The sequence below is a fragment of the Babylonia areolata genome, chromosome 28 (genome assembly GCF_041734735.1).
Source record: "Babylonia areolata isolate BAREFJ2019XMU chromosome 28, ASM4173473v1, whole genome shotgun sequence".
Taxonomy (NCBI): domain Eukaryota; kingdom Metazoa; phylum Mollusca; class Gastropoda; order Neogastropoda; family Buccinidae; genus Babylonia; species Babylonia areolata.
The window spans coordinates 22,428,020-22,452,119 of NC_134903.1; the positions used below are offsets into that span (position 1 = coordinate 22,428,020).

Genomic DNA, 24,100 nt, shown 5'->3' on the forward strand with positions numbered 1-24,100 from the left:
CCTCGACTTTATATATATATATATATATATTTTTTATATATATATATATATATATATATATATATATATATATATTAATAATCCTTTAAACGATTCTTTACACGGAGTTTGATTTTTTTTTTAAGATTGACAAAACGTGTCGCCAAAAGAATGATATAATCAAATGTTTCATCTGTTTTTGTTGTATGGTCGTTTCCAAATAGCGCTATATTCAATTGTACATTTTAATAGTTTCCGCATTTTACCTTAAACATTCTCTAAATACCTCCAAAACAGTTGAGAAAACTTGAAATGTCATAAATTACGTTGTTATTTTTTTTGTCTGCATATTTTTTCATTTTTATTGATATTACATTTGTCATTGTATTCGGCTCTGAGAATTATTTGTAACGTCTAAGCTATGACATTTTGTAATTGAAGCTTTTTCATTTGACCTTTTCACTTGCTTCAACAGTCCCTGATCAGGGTTCGAGACCCCGTTTCAGCATGGTGTCCTGTCCGTGGGAAAGACCCTTCACTCCGGTTTTTCACTCTTCACCCAGGTGTGAATGGGAACCAGACTTCCATTCGGGAAGGTTAAAATGTGGAAGGAGAGGATTGCGGTACGATGCCAGGTCCTGGAAAACAGGTTAAAATGGAGAAGTCTTGGTGTCCCAATGTACAGTGCAGGGTGTTCCAGTTTGCAATCAAGATAAGATAACTTTGTCATCTCAAATTGGAGAAATTTGGTCAGGTGCAATATCACGACACGTAACCAAAATTGTAACATTAAAGTGAAAATGATGTAAAAATGTCCCCCGTACTGTACATGTGATTGCCCTCACTGTGCATTGGAACACCCTTACAGTACCTCGGAACGTCCTGGCTGTCCACTGGAATATCCAAACTGTACAAATGGAACATCATGACCGTATACTGGAACATCCTGACTGTACATTAGAACACACACACACACACACACACACACTGTAGATTGGAACGTCCTGACTGTACACCAGAATTCCAAACTGTACAAATGGAACATTCTGGCCGTGCATTGGAACAGACTGAGTGCACTGGAACATAATGACTGTAGACTGGAGCACACGTACTGAACACTAGAACACCTGCACTGTACAATGGAACATTCTGACTGCACACAGGAACATCCTGACTATACATTGTACAGGGTGTTTCGATATACAATTGTAATGTTCCAGTCCACTGTCTGGGTGTTCCAATGTTCCACCAGGATGTTTCCTTGTACAGTTTTGGTGTTCCAGTCTTCAGTCAGGATGTTCCCGTGTGCTGTCAGGATGTTCCCGTGTGCTGTCAGGATGTTCCAGTGTACAGTCAGGATGTTCCAGTGTACAGTCACGATGTTCCAGTGTACAGTCACGATGTTCCAGTGTACACTCAGGATGTTCCAGTGTGTTTAGTCAGCATATTCCCATGCCAAGTCAGTGTTATATTCATTTCATGTCAGAATAATTGAATATTACGTGACAACAAACGAAGTGTGGACCGGCTTTTCCGAAAAAAACCTTGCATCATCATCATCATCGTCATCGTCATGGTAATCGCCATCATCATGACAGTATTCATAAAGGTCTTAATCTTCTTCGCACTTAAAGAAAATCATGAAAGCAACACTCGCTGGAGTTCAGCGCACGATGCCAACGTGTGAAATAGCCTTTAGTTTCATCAGTTTGCGTCGATCAATATTCATGATTTTAACACCCCCACCGCTCCGATCCTTCCTTCACCGGCTCTTTTCCCGTCACCCCGTTCTCCCCCCCCCCCCCCCCCCCCCCCCCACCCCCACCCCACTCCTCTCGTCTCCTCTTCAGACCCTGATTTCATGCTGATTCAGTTTCCCGCGACCTTATGGAACCGTGCTGGCTGTTCTTTTTGGGCAGCGGTGAAATGAAAATGGTGTTTACATGTTGAATGGCAGGCCGCCGATCGATCCCAGTTCAATCAGTGATTCAGTTTGATCTGAGAGAGCAATGTCAGCCAGCCTCATGAGGGGCAGTGACGGCCTGAGAGCCCAGGGCACCACCATCCATGTCCCTACTGAACGAGGGGGTGGGGAAGAAAAAAAATGAACAGAAACAAAGAAAGAACGGAACGAACAGAAAAAAAGAAAGCAATGATCGAGAAAAAGAAAGGAAGGAATAGACAAAAGGAAAGAAAGAAATTAACAGAGGAAAGAAACGAAATAAATGGATAGAGAGGAAAAAAAGAAGAAAAAAGAGAACTAGATGGAGGAAAGAAAGAGACCCTACTTCGTGGTTTGTGTGCTGCACTTCAGAATGGAACAGGAGTGGGCGAGGAGAGACACGGGCGATGACGTCACATAGAAAAGAACATCAACACTGAAATTTTATTAAAAAGGAAAAAAGAACGACTGTGCAAAGAACAAAAAGGACACACCAAGAAAAGGGAAAAAAACAAAGGAAAAAAAAAAGAAAGAAGAAAGAAAGGCAGACACAAAGAAATGTATCGTACCGGTTGTGTGTGTGTGTGTGTGTGTGCGCGCGCGCACGCTGCGCGCGGGCGCGTGTGTTATTGTGAGGAAGAGAAGAGAGACAGACAGGCATGAACAGAGGGACAGAGATACAGAGTGAGATCAAATGAATCAGCGGAATAGCACACACAGAGAACCCTAAAACCCATGGAAAGAACCGCGAGTCCTCAGACAGAGCTGGCGTGTGTGTTTCTCGGCAGCCACGCGCCGTACACTGCACGGTGAAGTCTGGAACTGTGCTCCCCCACCCTGCTTTTCTCCTCCCGGCCCCTCCGACCTGCCTGTGTATGGAAATTGACCTGTTGAAGCGGAATCTTGAATACCTGGCAGAGTGGATATTTTGCTGTAGTTCTGAGAGTGAAGACATTTATTTTGCTCATCAATCATAATTGATGATTCTTTTCTTCTTTTTTTTCCAAAATGGGTTTATTGTTTATCTGTCGAAGCAGACTGTTTTGTTGAGCTATTAAAGTGGGTATTTCATTGGTCATGGTGGGTATGTAACTTATTTTGCGGCAAAGTGGGCGCGTTGTACCTGTCAAATAGAATTTTTCGTGTAAAAGAGATTTCTTTGGGCGTTTATCAGAGTGGTTATGTTTTACATGTCAAAGAGAATTATTACGTATCTATCAAAGTGCATGTGTGTTTTACCTGTCAATGAGAACTATTTGTGTATCTACCAAAGTGGATATGTCTTAAATGTCAAAGGGAATTATTGTATAGTATCTTTCAACGTGGATGTAATAAAAATTTTAAACTATCCAAAGAGAATTCTTTGGGCATCTACCAAAGTGGGGTCATTTTACCTATCAAAGATAACCATTTTTGTATTTATCAAAATGGGTGTGTTTTCAAAGATAACTGTTTATTTAACTATTGAAGATTTCGTGTTTTACCCGTCAAAGAAGATTGCTGTGTACCAATCAAAGTGGATGTGTTTTACATTCAAAGAGAATTATTTTGTATCTATGAAAGTGGCTGTATTCTATCTGTCAAAGAGAATTGGTTGTGTATCTTTCTTTCTTTAGTTTAACGTCTTTTCGCTGTTAAGTGGTATTAGACGGGGGGAAGGAGGGGGAAGGGGGCGTGGGGGTGGGGGTGGGGGAATGTAGTATGTGTATGCATGTTGGGGTTGGGGGTGATGAAAAGAGGTGGTGGGATGACTGAGACAGGGAAGGAGACTTATCTTGTGTATTTATCAAAGTAGATGTGTTTTACCCATCAAAAAAAATTTGATTATCAAAATGGATATCTTTTACCGGATATTTTTTGCCTGTCAAAGAGAACTGATTGCGTATTAATCAAAATGGATGTGTTTTACCTGTCAGAGAGACTTGTCTGTGTGTCTATCACAGCAGATGTCTTTTACTTATGAAAGAGAATTGTGTATCAATCAAGGTGGATGTGTTTAATCCCTCAAAGAAAAATGTTTTCGCATCTAAGTAAATGGATGTGTTTTACCTGTCAAAGAGATTAGATTGTGTATCAGTGAAAATGGATGTGTTTCACATGTCAATTATACTCATAATAAAAGAGATTTATTTGGGCATTTACCAAAGTGGGTGCAAAGTGGATGCGTTTTACCTGTCAAATAGAATTGCTTGTGTATCTGTCAAAGTGGGTGTGTTTTATATGTCAAATAGAATTGCTTGTGTATCTGTCAAAGTGGGTGTGTTTTATATGTCAAATAGAATTGCTTGTGTATCTGTCAAAGTGGGTGTGTTTTATATGTCAAATAGAATTGCTTGTATATGTGTCAAAGTGGGAGTGTTTTATATGTCGGATAGAATTGCTTGTGTATCTGTCAAAGTGGGTGTGTTTTATATGTCAAATAGAATTGCTTGTGTATCTGTCAAAGTGGGTGTGTTTTATATGTCAAATAGAATTGCTTATATATCTGTCAAAGTGGGTGTGTTTTATATGTCAAATAGAATTACTTGTATATCTGTCAAAGTGGGTGTGTTTTATATGTCAAATAGAATTGCTTGTATATCTGTCAAAGTGGGTGTGTTTTATATGTCAAATAGAATTGCTTGTATATGTGTCAAAGTGGGTGTGTTTTATAGGTCAAATAGAAATGCTTATGTATCTATCAAAGTGGGTGTGTTTTATATGTCAAATAGAATTGCTTGTATATGGTGGAGTGATGGCCTAGAGGTAACGCGTCCGCGTAGGAAGCGAGAGAATCTGAGCACACTGGTTCGAATCACGGCTCAACCGCTGATATTTTCTCCCCCTCCACTAGACCTTGAGTGGTGGTCTGGACACTAGTCATTCGGATGAGACGATAAACCGAGGTCCCGTGTGTAGCATGCACTTAGCGCACGTAAAAGAACCCACGGCAACAAAAGGGTTGTTCCTGGCAAAATTATGCAGAAAAATCCACTTCGATAGGAAATACAAATAAACCTGCACTCAGGAAAAATTACAAAACAAGAGAGGCAAGGCCTTCAAGACTCACTTGTGATACACTTTAAAAAAAATCTAATCGTTAAAATGTGTTCTGTATTTGTTATTATAAAGCTTCAGGTTAAAAAAAAAAAAAAAAAAAAAAAAGCCCTGAAGGCAGATTCGAACCCCGCGTGTTCGGTGAGAAGAAACTGTCTTACTCAATACACTATCGTGGCTCCTTAAATGACGTTCAAAACTTTAATATTTAAACATGCTTTTTTAAAGGGCGATAAATCGATTGCGGTATTCGCAGTGAGAACGCTGTTTAAATCATATTATTCTGGTGTATCTTGGGCATTCAAAAAATCTTTAAGGGCAATTAAGAATTCTTTTTAAATCCGTGGTAAAGGAGACGTGGCTATCGCCGCAATCACACTGCAACATTAATCGTTTTCTCTGGATCTACATAGATGTACAAGTTTAGTTACACCCGCCGGGAATGTAGTACGACATGGTCGATTTAATTTATCTTTTATGTTCATTCTAGTTTTACAGTTTTTAAGTTGATATGAAAATTGAGTATTTTGTTAAACTAATAACATGTAGAGTCAAGTACAAGTGCTTCTAAACGTCGTATGAAGTGAAAAGAACTTAATTTTGAGAAAGGTTGAGATTGAAAATTTGTACGTTTCATCAAGGGTATTAACTCTCATGGTTTATTATTTTTAACTGTGAATTCCAACTGATTTTTATGGCAGTTTGGGGGCATACTCCAATAAGTGACGAGGCGTTCACAAATCTTTCTCAGAATCCTTCTCCAACTTTCCATCACATGTTATCATGTATTGTCGATTGAATATAGGATTGAACGGGCAGGTCAACAACTTGAAACAAAATGGCGTCCTTCGCGTTCGCGAGGAATATGAGCACGCGCTTTGAATATGTATAAATATGTGTACGCAATTGATTTTTGCCCATGACCTTCAGGGCTCAGCCAATAGATCTATAAAGTCCACTCGTAGTATTGATTTTAGTATTTTCCGAAAAAGACCACTTGGGCGAATGAACGTAGTGAAAGCCCTGTAAACTGAGAGTAAAACACACAAGTTTTTATGTATTGAATATAATTTCAAAATGTAATGTGTAAGATGAGAGAGATCAGTTTAAAGCAAAATAACCACCCTAGCATTAATTACAGATTAATTTCCCTTTTTTACTATCTACACCAAAGATATGCACCAGAAATATAACTTACATGCTTAGCAAAAGAAGTTCCTGTTTGAACAAAAAATGATAAAAATGACTGCTCTTGATGCTGTGTCAGAATATCAGATCGAAGTGCCAAGTTTAGAGAATTAAAAAAAAAAAAAAATATATATATATATATAACAGTAAATTCAGTTTGCATATAATTTGGCTTCTTTTTTTTTTTGTGTTTTTTTGTGCCCATCCCAAAGGTGCAATATTGTTTTAAACAAGATGACTGGAAAGAACTGAATTTTTCCTATTTTTATGCCAAATGTGGTGTCAACTGATAAAGTATTTGCAGAGAAAATGGCAATGTTAAAGTTTACCACGGACACACACAGACAACCGAACACCGGTCAAAATAAAGACTTACTTTGTTTACACAAGTGAGTCAAAAATGGGTGGCGTTGAAGTGTAGCGACGCGCTCTCCCTGGGGAGAGCAGCCCGAATTTCACACAGAAAAATATGTTGTGATAAAAAGAGAAATACAAATACTAATACAAATAATTATATCTGTGAAAGTGGATGTGTTTTATTTGTCAAATAGAATTGCTTGAGCAGCTATCAAAGTGGGTGTGCTTTACATGTCAAAGAGAACTGTTTCTGTGTCTATCAAAGTTTTACCTGTCACAAATAATTGATTGTGTTTCTATCAAAGTGGCTGTGTTTTACCTGTCAAAGAGAATTGTTTGCGTAACTATCAAAGAGGACGTATTTTACCTGTCAAACAAAACTGCTTATGTATCCATCAAAATGGGTGTGTTTTACCTGTCAAAGATAATTATGAATCAGTCAATGTTGATTTGTTTTGAGAATTGACTGTGTATCAGTCAAAGTGGATGTGTTTTACCTGTAAAAGAGAACTGTTTGTATATCAGTCTTAGTGGGGGCGTTTTGGAAGAGAGGAAAAGGTGTTGTTTGGTGGAGACAGGGAGAGAGGGGAGGGTGTTGTTTGGTGGAGACAGGGAGAGAGGGGAGATCGAGAGGAAGTTCTTTGGTGGAGACAGGGAGAGAGGGAAAGATGTTGTTTGGTGGAGACAGGGAGAGAGGGAATGATGTTGTTCGGTGGAGACAGGGAGAGAGGGAAAGATGTTGTTTGGTGGAGACAGGGAGAGAGGGAAAGATGTTGTTTGGTGGAGCGAGGGAGAGAGGGGAAGATGTTTGGTGTAGACAGGGAGAGAGGGAAAGATGTTTGGTGGAGACAGGGAGAGAGGGAAAGATGTTGTTTGGTGGAGACAGGGAGAGAGGGAAAGATGTTGTTTGGTGGAGACAGGGAGAGAGGGAAAGATGTTGTTTGGTGGAGAGAGGGAGAGAGGGAAAGATGCTGTTTGGTGGAGACAGGGAGAGAGGGAAGAGGAAGTTGTTTGGTGGAGACAGGGAGAGAGGGAAAGATGTTTGGTGGAGACAGGGAGAGAGGGAAAGATGTTGTTTGGTGGAGACAGGGAGAGAGGGAAAGATGTTGTTTGGTGGAGACAGGGAGAGAGGGAAAGATGTTGTTTGGAGGAGAGAGGGAGAGAGGGAAAGATATTGTTTGGTGGAGACAGGGAGAGAGGGAAAGATGTTGTTTGGAGGAGAGAGGGAGAGAGGGAAAGATATTGTTTGGTGGAGACAGGGAGAGAGGGGAAGGTGTTTGGTGGAGACAGGGAGAGAGGGAAAGATGTTGTTTGGTGGAGACAGGGAGAGAGGGGAAGATGTTTGGTGTAGACAGGGAGAGAGGGAAAGATGTTGTTTGGTGGAGACAGGGAGAGAGGGAAAGATGTTGTTTAGTGGAGACAGGGAGAGAGGGAGAGAGGGAAAGATGTTGTTTAGTGGAGACAGGGAGAGAGGGAAAGATGTTGTTTGGTGGAGACAGGGAGAGAGGGAAAGATGTTGTTTGGTGGAGACAGGGAGAGAGGGAAAGATGTTTGGTGGAGACAGGGAGAGAGGGAAAGATGTTGTTTGGTGGAGACAGGGAGAGAGGGAAAGATGTTGTTTGGTGGAGAGAGGGAGAGAGGGAAAGATGCTGTTTGGTGGAGACAGGGAGAGAGGGAAAGATGCTGTTTGGTGGAGACAGGGAGAGAGGGAAAGATGTTGTTTGGTGGAGACAGGGAGAGAGGGAAAGATGTTGTTTGGTGGAGAGAGGGAGAGAGGGAAGAGGAAGTTGTTTGGTGGAGACAGGGAGAGAGGGAAGGATGTTGTTTGGTGGAGACAGGGAGAGAGGGGAAGGTGTTTGGTGGAGACAGGGAGAGAGGGAAAGATGTTGTTTGGTGGAGACAGGGAGAGAGGGAAAGATGTTGTTTGGTGGAGACAGGGAGAGAGGGAAAGATGCTGTTTGGTGGAGACAGGGAGAGAGGGGAAGATGTTGTTTGGTGGAGACAGGGAGAGAGGGGAAGATGTTGTTTGGTGGACAGGGAGAAAGGGAATGATGTTGTTTAGTGGAGACAGGGAGAGAGGGAAAGGTGTTTGGTGGAGACAGGGAGAGAGGGGAAGATGTTGTTTAGTGGAGACAGGGAGAGAGGGAAGAGGAAGTTGTTTGGTGGAGACAGGGAGAGAGGGAAGAGGAAGTTGTTCGGTGGAGACAGGGAGAGAGGGGAAGATGTTGTTTAGTGGAGACAGGGAGAGAGGGAAGAGGAAGTTGTTCGGTGGAGACAGGGAGAGAGGGAAGAGGAAGTTGTTCGGTGGAGACAGGGAGAGAGGGAAGAGGAAGTTGTTTGGTGGAGACAGGGAGAGAGGGGAGGATGTTTTGTGGAGACAGGGAGAGAGGGAACTTGTTTGGCGCATACAGAGAGGATTCCTGATGAGCTGTGTGTCTGTCCAGTGGAGGGTGGGGAGACAGAAAACCCATTAGCATTTAGATCACTGTGTCTGTGTTGAGTGGAGGGGCAGGGTGAGAGAACTCATCAGCAGACAGATCACCTCTGTGTGTCTACCAGAGAGTGGAGACAGAAAACCAGTTGACACCCAGATCAATACACTGTGTAGTGGCGCGGAGGGCGGGGCGGGGGGGGGGGGGGGGGGGGGGGGGGGGGGGCTGTGTGGGGTGGGGGGGAGGGGGGGAGGTTAAGAGAAAACCCATCAGCATCTGGATCAGCACCGTGCGATCAGTAAAATTCATGTGCAGGGTTCAAAGCTACGCTGTATTGTATTGTTGTATTGTAATGATGTAATACTTTTTGTCACAACAGACTTCCCTGTGTGAAATTCGGGCTGCCTGCAAGTATCTTTGTTTTACTGTCCAAGTGAGTTGCTGCGCACGGGGTCTTGGTTTATCATCTCATCCGAATGACTGGCATACAGACCACCACTCGGGTTCTGGAACCCGTGGACACTCGACGCCTCGTCAGGCGCAATAGCTTCAGGCCACCGCTCCACTGTATGTTAGAACGCTGTGCCATAGCTTTAGGCCACCGCTCCACTGTATGTTAGAACGCCGTGCCATAGCTTTAGGCCACCGCTCCACTGTATGTTAGAACGCTGTGCCATAGCTTTAGGCCACCGATCCACTGTATGTTAGAACCCTGTGCCATAGCTTTAGGCCACCGCTCCACTGTATGTTAGAATGCTGTGCCATAGCTTTAGGCCACCGCTCCACTGTATGTTAGAACGCTGTGCCATAGCTTTAGGCCACCGCTCCACTGTATGTTAGAACGCCATGCCATAGCTTTAGGCCACCGCTCCACTGTATGTTAGAACGCTGTGCCATAGCTTTAGGTCACCGCTCCACTGTATGTTAGAACGCCATGCCATAGCTTCAGGCCACCGTTCCACTGTATGTTAGAACGCTGTGCCATAGCTTTAGGCCACTGTTCCACTATGTTAGAACGCTGTGCCATAGCTTTTGGCCACTGCTCCACTGTATGTTAGAACGCTGTGCCATAGCTTTAAGCCACCGCTCCACTGTATGTTAGAACGCTGTGCCATAGCTTTAGGCCACCGCTCCACTGTATGTTAGAACGCTGTGCCATAGCTTTAGGCCACCGCTCCACTGTATGTTAGAACGCTGTGCCATAGCTTTAGGCCACCGCTCCACTGTATGTTAGAACGCTGTGCCACACGAGTGTCAGGCTTTGGCTGATTGGTTGACACCGAACTTGTGGCACCCGTCAGTTTGAGAGTGGAGAGAAATAAAACGAACGCTGCACAATATTGGCAAGTTTGATCAGGACGTTCTATCCACGCCGTGAAAAGTGTGTGAGGAAAAGAGTGTTCACTGAATGCCAAGGACACAATGCATAGAACAACGGCTTGACAGGAAGGATGTGGCGCAACAAAGCTGAGTTGCCATTCCTGTGTAGAGGATTCCTCACCAAGGTTCTGCCGCTTCCTTCAAGACGTGTGTAGAGAGGTGCATGGCCACTGGAACAAAAAGCTGCACTGTTGTAGTGCGTGGTTCAGCAGTGCTTTACAGATCTGTTCAAAACGTTGATTGACCAGTGGTCAGGACACTGTTGTAGTGCGTGGTTCAGCAGTGCTTTACAGATCTGTTCAAAACGTTGATTGACCAGTGGTCAGGACACTGTTGTAGTGCGTGGTTCAGCAGTGCTTTACAGATCTGTTCAAAACGTTGATAGACCAGTGGTCAGGACACTCTTGTTTTCTGTTGCAGTGTAAAATTAAACAAATCATGAACGAGCAACTGTGACACTTTCAGTTTCATTGTTTCACAAGTTGTTTCCTCCAACTGAGAGGGCTTGTTGTATTATGGAATTGATATTAATTCTTTCTCTTGTTCTTATATATATATATATATATATATATATATATATATATATATATATATATTATTGATTGATTGATTTGTTTGTTTATTTTTCAGGTTTGTGAATGAGAGCTGTGGGTTACAGTGGAACTGAAAATGTGTGTGCCAGAAACATTTCTTTCGTGTGTTTGGCGCTGAAATGAAGGAAGTATTGCACAAAGAAGTCTGCAAAAACACCATCGTTCCTTTTCGGATTCAGACAGGAAGTGTGAAGAGACTGACGCCAAATACCACCTTGCAGTGTAGTGTGGCAGACACACCACTGTGACGTGACTGTTACATACCGCAAGCTGTGACGTGACTGTTACACACCGCAAGCTGTGACGTGACTGTTACATACCGCAAGCTGTGACGTGACTGTTACACACCGCAAGCTGTGACGTGACGCTCACACTGCGCGTGCCGGACTGTCCCGTGCTGTGTCAGGCAGTGCCGTTTGTCGGGAAGACTCCAGTTAGCTGCTGTCTCTGTGCGCATGTGTAGCGCGCGCTCCGGCCTCGCTTGTGAGTGAGAGCGAGAGAAACAACAAAGTGAAATCATGGCGACCCAGCGGCCGCTTGTGTGGATAGTTGCTCATGTTTTCCTTGGAGTTTTACTGCACTGGGCTTCCTTGGCGCAGTGTGGAGAAGGTAGGTGAACGTTGAATGGTGTATCTGTGTTGTGTTCCAATGTCGCCTGCCCTGTCCTTTTCTTTCCAGAGGAAACAGGCTCTGTGTGTGTGTGTGTGTGTGTGTGTGTGAAGAAATAGTCTGCTACCGCAGAAATCGCCAGCGAGGCTCCCAAAACAAAGCCGCGTGCCGTGAGAGGGAGTTCGCGGGAGACAATGGGAGAGGGGGAAGGAGGGGGGGGGTGTGAAGTGGAAGGGGGCGTCAAACGCCTTAAGGCGAAGGGAGGTGGGGGTGGTGAGAAGGAATTGTTTTGCTTGCAGTGAGAATCCAATTTCGTTAGCAGCTGAAGGTGGTTGTTTTGGGGGGCTGCTTGCTGAAGGCTGGCTCAGTGGTGGTGGCAGACAGTGGAATGCTGGGCACAGCACCACGTTACGGAAAGCCACCCGGCCAACAGCCTACCCGAACTGTCCTTTTAATCTGATCATCAATAGGAAAGATGCAAATCATCCATCTGCGTCTTGATCTGATAACACAATCATGAACGGATCAAACAGATCTGCATGTAATGAAATCGGATGTTTAAACAAAAACAAACAAATGAATCATATCTGATCAGCAGGTATGTATTCACACAAGAGACATGCTTGCAATGCGTGTACATGTGCATGATCCACACATCTAGCATGTGCACAGATGATGGTGATGTACTCGTGCGTATATATTTACCCCTCACACTCGCATGTGTAGCTGTGCATTGGACATCATCATAACTACACTCCGCTTATCACACACAGACACAGACACACACACACACACAGACACACACACACACACACACACACACACACACATACATACATACATACATACATACATACATACATTCGCTGGCATACATGAATTCACATATGTGCATAAACGCATTCACATTGCTTTGAAGCATGGCTTGTAAAACCCGTGACAATGCTGAATAGCATAGCGATTACAGTGTGCAACTAATCAGTTCGATCACCCTCTGTGCTCTTCCTCCCTCCCTCCCTCCTCTCTCTCTCTCTCTCTCTCTCTCTCTCTCTCTCTCTCTCTCTCTCTCTCTCTCTCTCTCTCTCTCTCGTTGCTCTCTGACAATGTGAACAGGGAAAGGAGCTCAGAAGATTAGTGTATATCAGCCCGTGTATGCATGCGTGCGTAAGCTGGTGCGTGCGCGCGCGCGCGCGCGCGTGTGTGTGTGTGTGTGTGTGTGTGTGTGTGTGACTGAGTTATATTCCATGCTATTTTTTTGTTTTGTTTCGTGATTAACTCTTGTTGTTGTAGTTGTTGTTGCTGTTGTTACTGTACACCGATTGTCTGTACTGATTTTTTTCTTTCCTTTTTCATCTTTTGTGCGTGTGTGTGGGTGTGTGTGTGTTTGTGTGTGAGGGAGGGCATGGTGTAAAGAAGCTTCCAGCTTATCCAGTTTACCCTCAATAAAACATTTGTTCATTGTTCATTGTTCTCTCTCTCTCTTTGGCCGGCCCTACGAACTTGTAAATTCTGCGCCCTTCAGCGAACTCTCAAATTCAACCCTCTTAAAAATTACAGATTGTTGTACAACGGTTAACAATTTAGGATGTACACCGGTTAAAGGCTGTTCACGTGCAATATGGGCTCGGGAAGATTCAGGCAGCAGGTCAACCATGGCATGTGTGGCAGTTGGCAGTGAACTGGTTGTTGGTGGGGAGGGTGGAGAGTATGGTGACATGGCCAGTGACAGACCGAGGTGCGTCGAACCGGACAACGAGCACGTGGATCACGGCAAGCGTTGTGACAGTTTGTTGAACGTTGAATTTACTCGGGGATTTCCGGACAATGTTACTAAGTTTAGAACAGATGACGTGCGATGTAGGTGTGAAAACCTGTGTGGTGATGATGGTGATGGTAGAAATAACCATCATGAAAATGAAGTGTCGTATACTGCGGCAGATTTCGACTACTATAGACATGACGTGATGAGTGATTATTGTATGAGGTGCTGTATCGACAAAGAGGATGAGTGTGTAATTGCAGATGAGATGGGAGATAAGTGTGCCAGTACTGCTTTGAGTACGACAGGGGTTGTGGCAGGGGAGGGGAAAGAGACAGTCATGAGAACATGAATGAAAACAGTGAGGACGGTGATGACAGTTATCTGAACAGGAGTAGGTTCCGGGATAATGACAGTTTTTGTTCCACAATGTCAGGAAATTTTGATATATCTGTGAATAAAATGTCTTTTCTGCATTGGAATGTGTGTGGCATACTGTCAGAACTTGGCGATACAGGTTTTGTTCAGTTCATTTCTTCATTCGGTTTTGTTTGTCTCGTTGAGACTTTTGTTGATAAATTTGAATCTAATTTATTTCAAGAACACAAGGTGTTTGTGAAGCCAGCAGTAAAGCTGACACAACGTGGCAGGCGTTCAGGGGGGATAATTTGTCTTGTGCGTAAACTGTTAGTTCCGTCCGTCATGTGCAGGACGACAGTGACTTTTGTATGTATTTTGTACTTGATAAAGATTTTTTTGCATTCCCCAAAAATGTTTTATTATTATGTACATATGTGCCACCCGAACATTCACCATACTATTCGGTGTATGATATAGATAATGGTATAAACATGCTTGAAGATAGTGTTCTTGAGAAGTTTTTTTTGATGACATTGACATTATGTTATGTGGTGATTTTAATGCAAGAACCTCTAATTGTTCACCTGTTTTTTGGATGAAAATAATTTGCTTGAAAACTGTAGAAAAGATGATAATGACTACTTGAAGAGACGTTCACAAGATACAGTATTGAATTCTTTTGGTAAAAAGTCACTGCACATGAGCACTGCAATGGGATTGTGCATTTATGGTTTATGTAATGGCAACCAGAATGGTCGTTCCACATGTATATCTGACCAAAGAAGCAGTGTGAATGACTACTGTCTAGCCTCTGTAACTTTTTTTGAATTGGTCTCTGATATTTTGACTCTTGGTGTATTAGATAGATTTGAATCAGATCATCTTCCTCTTTTGTTATGTTTTGATGTTCAAGTCAACTGTAAGATAACGAGATACCCTTTTAATTTGCATGAGAAACAGTTTGTGGTTGAATACAGATGGATTTCGTCACATGCACAAACATGTTTTGATTCTATGAATTCCAGAATAGTTAAGGATGAGATTGGCATTGCAACAGATTTGATTGATGTGCATGTTGATTTAACACTAAACAAGTTTAATCAAATAGTTTAAGACCAGGCAGAATATATGAAAAAGAGGGTTGCCATAACAAAAGAGTCACGTAAAGAATGGTTTGACAATGAGTGTAGATTAACAAGACGAAAGATGCGGAGACTTTTTAGAAAATATAATCGGACTTTAGACAAAGATGTGAGGGTACTGTTCTGCATTGCAAGAAGAGAATACAAGAATATGATCGAAAGGAAAAAGAGAGAATATAATCAGTCACTTTTGAGAGAGTTATTGAATTCCATCAAATGTCAAAACACGTTCTGGGAAACAATGAACAAAGTATCACGTAAAAGACCTCAGCCACGAAACAGTATTTCTATTGATCAGTGGTTTGATCATTTTAAAAATGTTTTAGAAAAGGAAGCTGATGATTCTGTTGAGTGTGACACAGAGGAGAAAATTGAAGTTTTAGACAGACCAATGTCCAGAGAAGAAGTGTTACTAGCAGTTAGAAAGTTGAAAAATGGTAAATCAGCTGGGCCTGATGGATTAATTGGTGAATTTTTCAAAAATTCAGGTGAGTCAACAATAACATTTTTAGTGAAATTGTTTAACCGTTTGTTTGACGATGCTGTTTATCCAGAACATTGGACAGAATCGATTATCTTACCACTGTTTAAGAAAGGCGATGTGAATGACACGAACAATTATAGAGGTATATCCCTGTGTAACGTAAGTAGTAAATTATATAGTTCTGTCATTAATAATAGGTTGCAGGAATGGGTGAGCTTAAATAACATAACAGGCGAACATCAGGCTGGTTTTAAGAAAGATTACTGTACAATAGACCATATATTTACTTTATTAGCTGCTGTTCAGAAACAATTTGCTCATAATCAGAAGTTATACGTAGCGTTTGTGGATTTTGAAAAGGCATTTGACTCAATTTCAAGGAAGCTGTTATGGCCTGTGTTGTTAAAAATTGGAATAAAGAGTAAGTTATATAAATGTATTAAAACTATGTATAGTTAAGTAAAAGCGAGGATAAGAAGTGGAGCAAAACTATCTGATTTTATAAATTGTACAAGAGGGGTAAAACAAGGTGATGTATGTAGTGCAGTATTATTCTCACTCTTTGTCAATGATCTTGCATTAGATATTATTGAAAATGGCCGACATGGATTGTCTTTTGATTTTGTTGAATTGTTTTTGTTGTTATTTGCTGATGATATAATTTTACTATCAATATCAGTAATATAATTTTACTATCAATATAAGTAATATGTCTGCAAAGACAATTGAATAGTCTGTATGACGCCACTATGAGATTAGAGTTAAAAGTAAATATGAAAAAAAAAAACAAATATAATTGTTTTTCGTAAAGGTGGGTATCTGTCGAGACATGAACAATGGACGTATGGAAATGAAACAGTAAAAGTTGTAAACATGTGTAAATATCTTGGAATTTTCTTTTCACCTAGACTCAGTTTCACCTTTGCCTGTGGAGATTTGGTGAACAGAGCTAAAATAGCTGTTTTGAATATACTACGTGTCATGTGTAGACTAGATTGTAGCTCATTCTCTATATTTGTGAAACTGTTTGATTCACAGGTGCAATCTATTTTACAGTATGGTACTGAAATCTGGGCGTTCGAAAACGGTAGGGACATTGAAAGATTGCATTTGTTTGCTATGAAACGTTTTTTGAATGTTGACAGTCGGACACCGAATGATTTAATTTATGGGGAACTCGGCAGATACCCTATATACTTGAATTCTTATGTGAAATGTATTAGTTATTGGCTGAAATTAACAAGAATGGGAAATCATAGACTACCATATAAGGCATATAAAACACTATATAATTTAGACTGTAGTGGAAAGAGAACTTGGGTTACAAGCATACGAACATGTCTGTGTTCTTATGGATTTTCATATGTCTGGGATAACCAGGGTGTTGAAAACATAACATGATTTATAAACGGCTTTAAACAAAGAATTATTGACTTAGATGGCAGGACTGGCATGGTCATATTCAGAACAGTAGCAGATTTGCTGAATACAGGATATTTAAGTTAACTCATCATGTTGAACCCTACATTAAAATTGTAATGAACAGATATGTTAAATGTGCGTAGACAAAACTAAGATTTGGTGTCTCAGACATTGCAAATCAACGCTCTAGATTTAATGATAGAAGAGTCGATAAAATGTTATGTCGGTTATGCCATGACAGTGAGGAAGATGAAATTCATGTTATGCTTCGCTGCCCTGTTCTTCATGACTTGGGGATGAAATATATTCAGCCTAAATATTCTCGTAATCCATGTCGCTTCAGATTTAATATGCTTATGTCCTCTAGAAACGAAATTGTATTAAATAATCTGGCGTTCTACATTTACAAAGCTCTTCAACGATTACGTTTGGTTGCAACTTAGACTACCGTAGACTACAAAAGAAATGCGAAAGTTTCCAGAAAACAGTTATTATTATCTATAACTCGATGTTTTATCTCAGTATTTACTTGTGTGATTGAAGTAGCTTATGTTTGCCCCTTCAGTTAGGGGCCTTGGCCTAATCTGAAAAAATTTTTCGCACTCGCATTCTCTCTCTCTCTCTCTCTCTCTCTCTCTCTCTCTCTCTCTCTCTCTCTCTCTCTGTGTGTGTGTGTGTGGCAGAAATACATTTTAGAAATGTCAGTGTTTGTTTTTAGGGCGCAGGCCTTTATCTGAATATCCATTTCCTTCCCCTTCTGACGGACCCTGTTGCGTCAGTGACGCACGCGTGGGCCCAGTTGTAGTCATGGGTGTTGGACAGTCCCAGAAGGGAAGACCCGATGCACTTCCCTTTGGGAGGTAAGCCCATGACAAGAGGTGTCACCATAGCGCAGACTCATGCCCGTGCAATTACAGATCGGCACTGTCGTCGTAACACGTTCCAAGGAAAGTTCCATTGGTCCTGCAATGTCTACGTTGAAACCAACGGAACGTCTGTGATCGATGATGTCCACATCATGTTTTACTATCTCTGAACAATAGCCACAGCATCAAGCGAATCAGGAATGTGGTAAAACACATTGTTGATCACAGACTTCCTTTGAATGTGGGAGTGTTGCCATGGTTTTGGTCGCCCATGGGGTTTTTGTTTGTCCGTTTCTGTCAGCCCGTGTTTGGCCAGTTGTAAAAAAAACAACAAAAAAAAAACACCGTTGCCTTTATGAAGGGGGGCAACAAACAGCCATCAGACAGCCAGGCTGTCCATGGCTCCAGGGACAGTTATCGGGATGGACAGTGCTGGATTGAAGCTGCATGTGTGAGGCCAGACGTTTTAGTATTCTAAGGCAAGCTCAGATTCGTTTAGGGCCGGTTTTAGTGATGGTAAAATGATGGTAAGTAAGCCCCACAGAAAATAATAGTCCTCACTTCTACTCTCAAATTTTCGCCCGCAAGGAGATCGTCTATTAGACATCAGCTACGTTTGACGTCAGTAGCAATGTCACAAGGAAAAAGTTGTCACTATAGTAAAGTAACATCTAAAGTCCACTGACCCACCACAGACACACAGCTACCGTTTCCCACTCAGTGTGGACTGAGGCGCATCGACACAGCACTGTGTGTTGTGGAACTGGACAACTTCAGTCAGGGAGCTGAGGGGTCCGTTAACTCACGGTTTTTGAATGATTGGACTGGTGTGTGTGTGTGTGTGTGTGTGTGTGTGTGTGTGTGCGTGCGTGCGTTTGTATTTTTGTTTGTTCAGGGTTCCCAGGTGGTGGGCATGAAGCCAAAAAAGGACCTTTAAAGGACTTTATAAGGACCTAAAATCAGTTTAAAAGGACCTTTGCCGACATGACTTTACAGTACACCCCAATCTATTTGACATGCAGAACAGCAGACACTTACCTCTCATAAACGGAAGAACAGCTAATCCCATTTGACTGTCGTATTTAGTCTTTGTAATTCACGTCACTGTAGGTCTCTTTGGCTGAATGTTATTGTCACAAAGTTTTATTTCACAAGTATATAGATTATTGAGTTATCACTTTCACTGTGAACAGTGTGAGTCACGAACTATTGTAGACACATAATGATGAATCACTGTCATTCTTTTTACCGTCAGATCCACTACACTACTATTACACATTCTACTGTCACATCCACTACACTACTATTTACATTTAGGTCAGGTCAGGTCATTAGATCTGCTACTGGTAACCTGTAATCCAGTACAACCTGTTCAGGGTCGGGTTGCCGACGACTAAACCGGCACTCCCACCACTCCCTTCTGGGACTGGTGAGGCGGGTGGCTAGACACCCTTATGGAGATCCATAAAAGGGCGTCGGCTCAGGAGAGCCACCGACGGCCATCTAGCTCCACCGTGCTGTGTGCATGCCACACGCAGTTGGCCCCCGGGGTGTGTCTACCCATGCATGCGAAGTCTGGATCCGGCAGAATCTGCGGAAGAAACCTATCGGTTCAACGGAGAGGAAGGCGGTTACAGCAACGCACTGTGGAGTGCAGAGAGCAAGATGAGACACCGAAAGGATATCTTGGTCATCCACTGCATCCGTGCTCATCCTCCAGTCGTCTCGACTTAGTCTTGCCACTGGAAATTGGTGGACCCGGACGAGAGAGTGAGGTCGACGTTGCGCAACTCCTCTTCACTTTAAACAAACTCATCGCGCAAGTCATCAGTCATCCAAAATGACCTTTCATCCTTCATCATTTCATCACCCCCAAGTCCTGTGGCGACAGGCGAGCGACGAAACGACAGGTGTGGGTACACTGGCAGTCGCAGCCGCAGACCTGCACGCAGGCGGCTCAGGCCATAGGGTCGTTCTTCGTCGACAGGAGCAGAGATGGAGCTCGGCAGCCGTCTGAGCGTCTGAGCAGCCCTCTTTAGGAATGCACTGCTCACCTCCCTAGCATGAGGAAGGGGCTAGAAAAGGTGCCCTAAAAATTGCCTGCTCCATATCACCCTGGCCAGCATACCGCGGCTGGCGGGGACCCTACATCAGCGGTCGAAACAAAGAGAAAGAAAAGAAAAAAACAAGGATCGTTCCTCTCACCATTGGTGCTTGGAACATAAGGACTCTCCTGGACAGAGATAACGCAGACAGACCCCAAAGGAGAACAGCACTAGTTGCATCCGAACTCGCCAGATACAATATCGACATCGCAGCCTTGAGTGAGACTCGGCTTGCAGGCGAAGGCGAGCTCTGTGAACGGGGATCTGGTTACACCTTCTTCTGGAGTGGACGAGGAAGCGAAGAGCGACGTGAGGCTGGTGTTGGTTTTGCAGTAAAAACAGCACTTGTCAGCAAGCTAGCTGGAATCCCAAAGGGAGTCAACGATAGGCTTATGACCATGAAACTCCCACTGGCATCTGGCCAGAAGCACCTCACCATTGTCAGTGCCTACGCCCCAACCATGACCAACCCGGATGAAGTGAAGGCGAAGTTCTACGAGGACCTTCACTCTGTCATTGCTGCCATCCCTAAAGCAGACAAGCTCATCATTCTTGGGGACTTCAATGCTAGAGTTGGCTCTGACTACATCTCCTGGGATGGAGTGATTGGAAAGCATGGTGTGGGCCACTGCAACCCAAATGGATTGCTTTTGCTTCAGACATGTGCAGAGCACGAACTGCTGATAACCAACACAGTTTTCTGCCTCCCTACCCGTAACAGGACGTCATGGATGCACCCTCGCTCAAAGCATTGGCATCTCATCGATTATGTCATCGTCAGGAAAAGGGATAGGCAAGATGTACGTGTAACAAAGACCATGTGCGGCGCCGAGTGTTGGACAGACCATCGCCTTGTAGTCTCGAAGCTGAATATTCGAATCCAGCCAAAGAGACGCCCCCAAGGCCAGAAGGCTCCAAAACGGCTCAACATCGCTAAGCTGAAAAACATCACCATCAAACAGTCCTTTGTGGAGCTGCTGGAAGATCGTCTGGAATCCGCCTCTCTGAACAACCAGAATGTGGAGTCTGACTGGAGGACCCTGCGTGAGCTGATCTATAGTACAGCTTCAGAGACCCTGGGACCCATGATCAGAAAGCACAAAGACTGGTTTGATGAAAACTGTGATGAAATCAAGCAGCTTCTGGATGAGAAACGCCGTCTGCATCAAGCCCACCTGAGCAACCCAAAGTCCACATCAAAAAAGGATGCGTACAATGCCATCCGCAGGACTGTTCAGCAAAAGTTACGCCAGATGCAGGATAAGTGGCTGAGTGACAAAGCTGATGAGATCCAGGGATATGCTGACAGGCACGATATGAAGAGGTTCTATGATGCCTTAAAAGAAGTCTACGGCCCCACATCCTCAGGATCATCCCCCCTCCTCAGTGCAGATGGGAATACCTTGATCACCGAGAAGGAGAACATTCTCGAACGATGGGCTGAGCACTTCAACAGTGTCTTAAATCGCCCTTCCTCCATAAATGATGAAGCCATAGACCGTCTCCCACAAGTCCCCACCAACGAAGCACTGGACGATCCGCCAACACTTCTTGAGACCCAGAAAGCAATCCGTCTGCTATCCAGTGGCAAAGCACCTGGCTCAGACTCCATACCAGCAGAGGTCTACAAGGATGGAGGCACTGTGCTGACTGAGAAGCTTCATCAGCTGTACTCACTCATGTGGAAAGAAGAGACGATCCCCCAGGATTTCAAAGATGCATCTATCATTCACTTGTACAAGCGAAAGGGGAACCGGCAAGCCTGTGATAACCATCGGGGCATTTCCCTGCTCTCCATCGCAGGCAAGATACTTGCCAGGATCCTACTAAACCGCCTCACAGCACACCTTGACCAAGGTCATTTGCCTGAGAGCCAATGTGGATTCCGGAAAGAGCGCGGAACCACCGACATGGTGTTTGCTGCAAGGCAGCTGCAAGAGAAATGTCAGGAGCAAAATGCTGATCTGTTCTCCACCTATGTCGACCTTACTAAGGCCTTTGACACCGTGAGTAGAGAGGGACTGTGGAAGATCATGGCCAAGTACGGATGCCCTCGGAAATTTATTTCCTTGGTCAGCCAATTCCATGAAGGCATGCAGGCTCGAGTCCAGGACAATGGTGAAACATCTGCTCCTTTTCCTGTCACAAATGGTGTCAAGCAAGGCTGCGTCCTGGCTCCAACGCTGTTCAGCCTCATGTTCTCTGCAATGCTTACTGATGCCTTCAGAGATGGCGATGTTGGAATTGGCCTAAAGTACCGAACAGATGGCAAGCTGTTTAACCTCAGAAGGCTTCAAGCAAAAACGAAGGTCATGACAGACATCATCAGAGACTTTTTGTTTGCTGATGACTGTGCCCTCAACGCTGGATCTGAAGCTGACATGCAACTCAGCGTCAACAAGTTTGCCACTGCCAGCAGGAACTTCGGCCTTACCATCAGCACGAGGAAAACTGAAGTTCTCCATCAGCCAGCCCCAGGGAAACCCTACGTTGAGCCCAACATCACAGTCAACGGTCAGAGACTCAGTGCGGTGGAGCGGTTCACATACCTTGGCAGCACACTGTCACGAAATGCGACCATCGACGATGAAGTGAATGTCAGGATTGCAAGAGCAAGTGCAACTTTTGGTAGACTCAATGCAAATGTCTGGAACAGAAGAGGCATTAGTCTTGAGACCAAGCTAAAGGTCTACAGAGCAGTAGTTCTCCCCACACTACTGTACGGCTGCGAAACTTGGACAGTGTACCAACGACATGCCAAGAAGCTGAACCACTTCCACACAACATGCCTCAGGAAGCTACTGAACATCAAGTGGCAAGACAGGACCCCAGACACAGAGGTGCTCGCAAAAGCCACCCTTCCCAGCATCTTCACCATCCTGATGCAGTCCCAGCTTCGCTGGGCTGGACACGTGGCGCGCATGCCAGACCATCGGCTGCCCAAAAGGCTCTTCTATGGCGAGCTGCAACAAGGGAAGAGATCACACGGAGGTCAGAAGAAGCGCTTCAGAGATACTCTGAAGGTCTCTCTGAAAGCGTTTGATATCAACCCTGACTCCTGGGAGGAATCTGCAGTGGACCGTAACAAATGGCGCGCTGCTGTGCACAAAGGCGCCAAGTTGTGCGAGGCCAACAGGACTGCTGCAGCTGTTCAGAAGAGGCAGGCCAGAAAGTCACGGGCAAACAAGCTCCCTGACAATGATATGCCTGTCTTTGTCTGCCCCAACTGTCAGCGAACATTTCGTGCGCAGATTGGACTATTCAGCCATCTGCGCACTCACAGATAGACTCATGAGCATCCTTCCCCCCACCCCACCACCACCCTCCCCCCATCCCCCATCTGGATGACAGCGATGGTCATCATCGATCTCGATGGACACACCACCATTTACACATGTATTTTTCTTCAGTTCACACACTTCACAGTTTCTTAAGTTCCTCTTGTTTCTTTGCCAGTTGAATGGATAGACTGCTGGCTATGTCTTGTTTGTCCCTTGAAGACAGGCGAAGCTCATTGGACCTGTCCACCAATGTGAAGCTCCTCTGTTCCTGAGCTTTAAAACTCAGGTTGTCAGCTTCAACAGCGAGTTGCTTTGAATCATTTTCTGCTTTCTTTTTCTTCTTCTCCAGCTCCCCAATCTCTTGTTCAAGAGCCTTCCGCTTCAGTTGGTTCTGGGTTTTGTCTCCTTTTCCTGACGCTGTTCTTTCAGGTGTTCTTTGTATCTGCCCCATGCAGCACTTTAAGACACCAGGGGGGCTTGTCCAGCTTGACGTTCTGGATTCCACCAACATCACGGATGTGGTCTATTATGACCCGTCAGGCTTTGAGAGCTTTCTGGCTCAGATTGTCAGCAGAAGCTTCTTTATTGTAGGAAAATCCTCGTTCTACTGTGGCTTGCCCATGGGACAGCAGCAGCATGTTCGTAACGAAAGGCCTGAGGTTGGAGAACTGGGAGTGTTCTAGAGCCTGGCACCACCAGGTGTCCACCCTGTCTTTCTCACAGTTGAAGGAGCTGGCTGAGTGCGTGGCAGCAGTAGGCAGGAAGTTGGTGAACTCCTGAAGAATGGTGTCCGCCTTCACTTCAGTCACTCTGCCGCTGTCAGTGGCATTCTTCAGAAGAAGACTCATTTTCCTTTGGCTCTCTTCTTTGTTGTTGAGCTTGGTAGGGTCCAGGCATGACATGTTTCTGGCCACTCCGTATTTTAGTGGGCACTTTTCTATCATTTTCCCTACTACTTTCATCAGAAAGCTTCGACACTGTTTGTCAAAGTCCCTGATTAGTCCCTCGGATACACCTGACAGCTTCTTTGCCTTGTTGACGAGGCTTGTCGTCTTAAAGTCCAACTGCACTCTTGCTCGCAGATTGTTTGCATCCTCCAAGTCTGTCTGAGTCAGTGGGGTATCAGTTAGCACATCCTCTTTGATGAACCTCTGCATGAGGTTCT

The 24,100-nt window shown here is 44.0% G+C and overlaps 1 protein-coding gene across 1 annotated transcript in view; it reads left to right on the top strand.

Moving 5' to 3' along the window:
* Positions 1–24,100, top strand: part of LOC143301829 (ephrin type-A receptor 4-like) — a 200,636-nt gene that overhangs the window by 2,563 nt on the left and 173,973 nt on the right. Inside the window, exon 2 of the mRNA XM_076616237.1 lies at positions 10,945–11,516. Within this exon, the coding sequence (XP_076472352.1) occupies positions 11,426–11,516 (91 nt within the window). The 5' untranslated portion in view covers positions 10,945–11,425. The remainder of the gene's footprint in view (positions 1–10,944; positions 11,517–24,100) is intronic.